This window comes from Sinocyclocheilus rhinocerous, unplaced genomic scaffold (genome assembly GCF_001515625.1).
Source record: "Sinocyclocheilus rhinocerous isolate Xijiao unplaced genomic scaffold, SAMN03320098_v1.1 scaffold3268, whole genome shotgun sequence".
NCBI lineage: Eukaryota > Metazoa > Chordata > Actinopteri > Cypriniformes > Cyprinidae > Sinocyclocheilus > Sinocyclocheilus rhinocerous.
The window spans coordinates 32,222-40,367 of NW_015626712.1; the positions used below are offsets into that span (position 1 = coordinate 32,222).

At 36.5% G+C, this 8,146-nt stretch overlaps 1 protein-coding gene across 1 annotated transcript in view; it reads right to left on the reverse strand.

The window, feature by feature from the left end:
• Positions 1-618: 618 nt before the first annotated feature.
• bpifcl (BPI fold containing family C, like) overlaps positions 619-8,146 on the reverse strand; it is a 20,673-nt gene continuing 13,145 nt past the window's right edge. Inside the window, exons 10-16 of the mRNA XM_016522673.1 lie at positions 7,112-7,171; positions 6,479-6,646; positions 6,108-6,175; positions 1,456-1,498; positions 1,270-1,333; positions 958-1,034; positions 619-824 (exon numbers count right to left, since the gene is read on the reverse strand). Of these exons, the coding sequence (XP_016378159.1) occupies positions 714-824; positions 958-1,034; positions 1,270-1,333; positions 1,456-1,498; positions 6,108-6,175; positions 6,479-6,646; positions 7,112-7,171 (591 nt within the window). The 3' untranslated portion in view covers positions 619-713. The remainder of the gene's footprint in view (positions 825-957; positions 1,035-1,269; positions 1,334-1,455; positions 1,499-6,107; positions 6,176-6,478; positions 6,647-7,111; positions 7,172-8,146) is intronic.

Here is an 8,146-nt window from a genome sequence, read left to right on the forward strand (position 1 = left end):
GTGGAGATCTCCCGGTACGTTCATCTGTATCCATCACGTGTGTACCAGCCTTGGTTGTACCCAAAAGCCTTCAAGATCTTGTATAATACAGAAATAACATGGATACTGTAAAGTTTCTCAGGGAAAGGAGTAGATGTGGATCTAGTTGCAGCTTTAATAAGCATAGAAGAAGATACAAGATAAATAAAAGGTAAAAAGAAGATTACATCCAAAAGAACAGCAAAAACACTACAGATTGACTGGCTTACTGAAACATGGCTATACTAAAACAATAAACAGAAAACAATAAGAGTCTGTGTCCGAAATAACACCCTATACCCTTTAAATAAGGCATTTTTTCATTACTACTGGAGCTGCCAGTTTGCTAGGTTTCAAATGATTATTACACAGCATGCACAAGCTATGTATAGAGAGACCACGACTAAAAGATTGAAAGCAGGTGTGCATGATCAGTAAATATGGGAAAAATTGACATAATCAAAAACCAAGGCAATAAGGAACCAGGAACTAAACACAGGGGAGGATACAAAAAAAAAAAAAAAAACAGAACATAAGCTCTAAATTAAAAGTCATTAGAACACAACATAAACATGACAGATAATGGACTGCTTATGATTAATATATATATATATAAATTTGTCACAGAACAAATAATCTTCCTCCAAACTCTAGCTGAAAGACATCACGCCACCCTTCCTTGCAAGCCAGATTACTTATGCATGCAAATTGACTCCATTGAAGTGATTATTTGGAGAAGTTTGGACCTTAGTTTTCATTGAGACTGTCCAAGAATCTTCAACATCAGAAAAAATGACCACAAAGCCCTGAAAGATAGTTACAAAGGGAAAACAAATTTAGACTCTACCCCTGAGTTGCTTTCTAACAACTTTTCAATAGCAAACAATGTTCTAATATAATAGTAAATAATAATAGTAATAGTAACTTAATAGTACTTACATTTTTTATGAGCAATTTAGAATTAATCAAACTAAAGTCCTGCAGTGTGGGTAGGAGAAAGCCAGTCTTCAGGTAATCTACAATACAAAGTAGAATAATAATGATAATAAACAAAACAATTCCAAGAGGGTCCTCGCATCTTCAGTGCTCGGGCCCTAATAACAAAAATTCCCAGACTTTCTAAAACCAAGTTTGCAAAGTCTATAGATTTCAAACTTTTCTTTACTTGGTTGCAAGGAAATGTACACACTTATGAATACGTTAAATAATGAAACAGTTTATAATAAATGCAATATAATTTGAAATTTTTACCATTTAGTTTTGGAAGTACAAATATGTTTACTGCAATCACTAATATGTGCTCGAGCCCGGCAGTCTGTACATTGAAATATAACACAAAGAAAACGAAACGTCTTATTATGTTGATCTACCAAAATGAATATATGACATGAATCATCAGTGTCTGGTAATTGATTATTATATTTCCTCAGATCTCACCTTGAAATCACCAATCTCAGATGATCCAACAGTCACTGTTAAACTTGATTCAGCATTCAGGGCAAAAGAAGATGCAGAGTTTTACAAAACTAACACTTACTGTACATTGTGAGTTGCTACATAATCCATCAAGTTGTTAATATATAAGATATTACTATTAATGTCATAAAATGTTCATAATGTAATATGTAACATCACAAAACAATAATATTTTGAGCTCATAACAGTAAAAAAATAAAGTTTTTACTTTGTGAAATTGTATTACATTATAAACTATATATTGTAATAATTTCTAAAACAACAATGGTATTTTACTTTGCTCCTTTACAGTATATTTTTAAAATTTAATCTTAAACTACCTATGAAAAGCACCAGGTTTAGATATTCATGTATTATTGTTATATCATATATTATTAATAATATTACTGTACATTGCTTTTAATATAACAGTTAGGTCCATAAATATTTGGACAGTGACCCATCTGGAACCCATGGCTATTACCAAATTCATGGGTTTCATACCATGTAATGCTTAACCTGACCTTTACTGCATCTGTTTTCAGTTTCTGCCCGCGGGCCACATCTGACCCGTGAGAGAAAAAAGTTTGGCCCACGCTAATTTCAAATAATTTGGCATGAAAATTCAAACACAGCATCAGAAAGCTACATTAACTTACATCGTGTCTACAACGGACGCGAGCGACGCGGCGCGACGCAATAAAATACAAGATTATAATCAGTGATGCTGTCTTGGATGCGGCGCGACACGACAAATCCCCGACAGTAAACTGCTGACTCGTTCTATTTATAATGTACTGACCCAACGTTCAAATGATTTGCAATGGTTTGTCGCGTCCAGTGTATATACGATGTGACAGCAAAAACATGGTGAGTGTGTAGAAAAGAAAAGGTATGTTGTTCCTGCCGCGACGTGCAGAAAATAAAAAACGTTCCTAAAATAGAATCCAATGTCGCTTATTGTCACCTATCGCTGTCACGGGTGGTTAGAACAAAAACTACAAGGAAAAGATACTTTTTATCGCGTTGTGTCTGGTTGGGACACACAGTGTTACAGTTTGGTCCCCCCCCAAAAATCTAAGCATAAAAATATTAATACTGACAAATCTAATAATTGAATCTGCAATTAGGGAAAGTGGAGAGAAGAGATCCAGTCTGGGAATGAGCAGGAGCTTTAATTTATTTTCGAGATCTGAGGTAAAATATCTATTGTTGCTTTCACTATGGCTATAAAGATAACGCAAAATAATATTCAAACTCACATTAGACACTTTTAACATTGAATAAAGCACATAATCATTACCTGAGATTATCACTGTCATATTTTGTATGTTGTTCCTGCCGCGACGTGCAGAAAATAAAAAACATTTCTACAATAGAATCCAATGTCGCTTATTGTCACCTATCGCTGTCACGGGTGGTTAGAACAAAAACTACAAGGAAAAGATCCCCCCAAAAAAATCTAAGCATAAAAATATGAATACTGACAAATCTAATAATTGAATCTGCAATTAGGGAAAGTGGAGAGAAGAGATCCAGTCTGGGAATGAGCAGGAACAGTTGATTTGCATGGCAGACATGAAGATCCATATGTTTTTGTTTGTTCATTTGTTTTTAATATTCAACACAAAGTTCTTCTGTATCTAAATGCAAAAATGTTCATAATTGTTTGAATAAAACAGACTACTGGGGAAAAAATCTGAATATTCATCTTGTGACCATCTTGTGATTATTTTAACAAAAGCAACAATAATATAATAATTGTAATAATAATAACAATTATATATAGGTCAGTGGCCCTTGGCTTGGTATTGTTGGCCGAATTCGGCCCTCGGCTAAAAACGAATTGAGGAACCCTGATTTAAGCTGATAATACAGCCATAGTCTTCCTATTCTTGTGACTTATCAGTGGGTTTGCACCTTGTTGTAAACTCTATTTATTTACATTAATTCTCTTCACTGTAGACTTTGATAATGATTCACCTCGCTCCTGGAGAGTGCTCAATTAGCTAGAAGTTGGGGTTTTCTTCACCGAGGATTTCAAAATTTGGTAACACTTTAGAATAAGGAACACTTATTCACTATTAACTACGACTTTTTCCTCAATAAATTCCTAATTTGCTGCTTATTAATAGTTAGTAAGGTAGTTGTTATGTTTAGGTATTGGGTAGGATTAGGGATGTAGAATAAGGTCATGTAGAATAAGGCATTAATATGTGCTTAATTAGCTAATATTCTAGTAATATGCATGCTAATAAGCAACTAGTTTAGAGACCCTAAAATAAAGTGTTACCCAAAATTCTGAAACCATCAACCCAGTTTAAATGTAAAGAATGTCAGATTAAATTGCTTCATTTCAAATCCATTTCGGTAGTGTACAGAGCAAAAATGTTGAAAATTGCATTGATGTCCAAATACTTACGGACCTAAATACAAAGTACTGTCATGAAACCTTTGATGGTGTGGGCTGATAACTCAATCTTCTAGCAGTCACATTGTTATCTACATGGCGCAGCTGATTGGTTTCTTTTGCATCAGCAGCCAATGAGCTTGCTGCTCAACATTCCAATACTTGGCCAGTGTTTGCTGTAGCAGTTTGCAGCACAATCTAAGATAAGTGAATGTTTCTTTATTCCATATCACTGTACATATTGTATGATCTGACTTATTAATTCCTAAAAGAACAATCATAGACAAGTTTTTGTTGAATAATCTTGCACTCGATGCAGGAGTGAATTACTACACATATAAGCAGCAGTGTTTACTCAACTGTTTTTATATAGCTGCTGCAGCAAGCTGTCTATTATGAATTTGTTGTGAGGACAGTGACTTAGCTTTGTGGATATGTTAAAGTGAAATAAGCATGTACGCTTATACCCTTTTGGTAACACTTTAGTTTAGGGACCAATTCTCACTATTAACTAGTCACTTATTTGCATGCATATTAATGCCTTATTCTTCATGACCATATTTTAGATCCCCATATCCTACCCCATACCTAAACTTAACAACTACCTTACAATTAATAAGCAGCAAATTAAGAGTTTAACGAGGTAAAAGTAATAGTTAATAGTGAGAATTGGTCCCCAAACTAAAGTGTGACCCAAGTCCCTATACTTGCTCTGCAGCAGCAGCAATATTCAACAACAGCAGTGAAGCAGATCTGTTCTGACCAAATACATTATCACATCGCCATGCCAATTTCTCAAAGAGTTGTCATGGCAGAACGGCTGTGAAAAAAGCAGTTTTCCACATCAATGTTCTGAGTCTCTAGATTAAAAAAAGAATGATTATAACATCCCACGGGCAGCTTTGGGGCTCTCTGATCACTGTTTGGTTCAACTTATACCGACCTACAGGTAGAAACTGAAATCAGTTAAACCTGTAATAATGACTGTAAAAAAGATAATGAAGCAGAGCGGAATTTACAAGCCTGCTTAGACTGCATTTGAAGCTGCTGCCAATGATCTGGACGAGCTCACAGACACTGTAACATCATATATCAGTTTCTGTGAGGATATGTGCATTCCTGCCAGGACTCATTTAAATTATAACAACGACAAACCATGGTTCACTGCAAAACTCAGACAGCTCCGTCAGGCCAAAGATAATGCCTACAGGACTAGGGAAAGAGTCTTGTATAAACAGGCCAAACACACACTGACAAAGGTGATCAGAGTGGCTAAGAGAAACAACTCCGAAAAGCTGAGAAACCAGTTTTCTGCCAATGACCCGGCGTCAGTATGGAAAGGACTGATAGACATCACCAATTACAAGACACCATCCCCCAGCACTGTGGAGAATCAACAACTGGCTGACAATTTGAACGAGTTTTATTGCAGGTTTGAAAAACCTTGTCTCACACCCCACAGCCATTCTGACTTTCTCTCTATTAACACCCCCAGCAACCCCCGTCTCTGCACTTCAGGTTTGTGAAAAAGATGTGTGTCAGGTAAAATAAAATAAAATAAAACTTTTATGTTGTCTATACAGAACCATTTGGCAGCTCAAAGCCAGAGGAAGTGAGGGAAAATGTGCCCTCTGCAGTCCCTGGATCCACCATGCCTGCACTCTAGGTTTAAAAACATTGACCACTGTTAATTTGATTGAGAATATTCATACATAGACACAATCTAACACAAATTTGCACAGTTTATTGTTAGATCTACATGTTCTTTACCTAGGTACACTGGAGTTAGACAAAAGTTGAGTGTTCATTAGGCATAAATACAATTAAGGAAGTTTGTTCTATAGTAGTCCAACACACACACACACACAACTCCTTTGTCAAACAGAAAGTGAATTTGAGCTGTGGTCAGTCACAGAAAGTGAGACATTTTGTGTTGTTCCTTTGGATTGTTTCAATAAACCATATTTTGAAGCAAATTGCAAAATGTGGTTGCTGTTTTTGCTTCTTTTGTCTAATTGTTATAACTTACCCTAGCATGTGTTTACAACCCATCCCAGTAGTGGGGTAGATTGTAACAAAGGCACACCATGTATTTGACATCACCTGGGGTGGCCAATCAGATTTCTGTGGGGGCCGGTGCCACAACTGGCCACCATGTAGACCCACCCCTGAATAAATCCCATTTGACTGCAACTTTAATTTAACAAATATCAATATAACTCACTTTTTCATTTTAAAATCTCCAGTAAGGTGTTTATTGTCAATCAAAGCACTTCCACTGAAGCTGCCGTCCTGCAGGGGGAGTGTGAGAGGAACACTTAAGTTATTCAATTTTAAGCTGAATTGCTGATACCCTTTACATAAATCACATATTGAACGATTCAGTGAATACATGGTATTATAACACTGTTTGCAGCTTCTACTTTACAGCGTGCTGCAGGTGTTGCCAACTAGCATTTGTACCGTTTTGTACAAATATGAGCAGCTGCAGTTCTAACTGTTACTACTTACTGTGAGAGTATGAGAGTTCCTCTTACCTTTTTGTTTGTTTGTTTTTGTTTTACATTATTTTGTGTATCCAAAGACAAAACTCACCACATCCAGTCTGAAAAGAGGCACCAGCATGCCATCAGGTTTAACAACTGAGAACTTTGCGGCAACAGGTACGTGAATGTCTATCACCCCTGAACTGAAGGAGAATAGTGGCGTCTTACTGGCGTACAAGAGCACCTGCATCTCCATGTTGGGATATAATGTGCGCAGCTGAACAAACAATTTGCAAAGAAATCACATTATTCATCTGGATAACAACTTGTAGAAACTATAGAACATGTAACAGACAGAGACAGACACATAAGTCCTAATTGGTGTTTCATCAGTATATGCAACCATGTAGTTGTATCATGTGTAGTTAGTTATGAAATATTTGTATAATAATTAAATATTAATTAATACTTTTGATACAAAGAAATGAGTGTAAATAAAAGTTATTTAAATAGTATATTATATAGTAAAACAGATTGAAGCTTGAGATGTAGACCTTTTTAATCATGTATTGTTTGTCAAGTTAATTACATTGTTTTACTTTATAACATTATAGCAGTTTATAACAGTAACTAATATATTCAAAACAAACAAAGGATGCTTCAGGACGTTGGCGTCCTTGTGCAGGTTAACATGTTCGATTTTTACTTCCAAAATCACAACCTGTACACACAGTATACTGACCTGTGGAATGAAAGCACTGAACTGGCTGGTGTTCAGATGGATCGGGAAACTCTTCGGTATCTATGATTGACACATAAAAAAAGATGGCTGAATGAGTGACTTGATTAGTAAATATCTCTTTATCTCAATGTATTTTAAATGAATACTCTTAATTTCTATTTTGTTCAGTTTCATATAAGGCAGCGTGATCCCTTGTAGGTCCATCAAGAGTTTAAAGGGATACTCCAGCCCAAAATGAAAATTTTGTCATTGATCACTTACCCCCATGTCGTTCCAAACCCGTAAAAGCTTCGTTCGTCTTCGGAACACAATTTAAGATATTTTGGATGAAAACCGGGAGGCTTGTGACTGTCCCATAGACTGCCAAGTAAATTACACTGTCAAGGTCCAGAAAAGTATGAAAAGCATCGTCAGAATAGTCCATCTGTCATCAGTGGTTCAACCGTGACGTTATGAAGCGACGAGAATACTTTTTGTACGCGAAGAAAACAAAAATAACGACTTTATTCAACAATTCGTCTCCTCTGTGTCTCTACGCATCACCGTAGCGCCATTTTGGAGAATATGAGCTGAACGCAGGCAGCGTACGCTCTTCTGTGTCAGCCGCGCCACAAGGATACGTTTTCTACGTGTATTTATGCTGTGATTTGAAAGAAAACAGCACATCCTTTTGGTGCGGCTGACACAGAAGAGCGTAAGCTGCCTGCAAAATGGCACTACGGTGATGCGGACAGACATAGAGGAGACGAATTGTTCAATAAAGTCGTTATTTTTGTTTTCTTCGCATACAAAAAGTATTCTCGTCACTTCATAAGTTACGGTTGAACCACTGATGGCAGATGGACTATTCTGATGATGCGGCGTGATCCCTTGTAGGTCCATCAAGAGTTTAAAGGGATACTCCAGCCCAAAATTAAAATTTTGTCATTGATCACTTACCCCCATGTCGTTCCAAACCCGTAAAAGCTTCGTTCGTCTTCGGAACACAATTTAAGATATTTTGGATGAAAACCGGGAGGCTTGTGACTGTCCCAT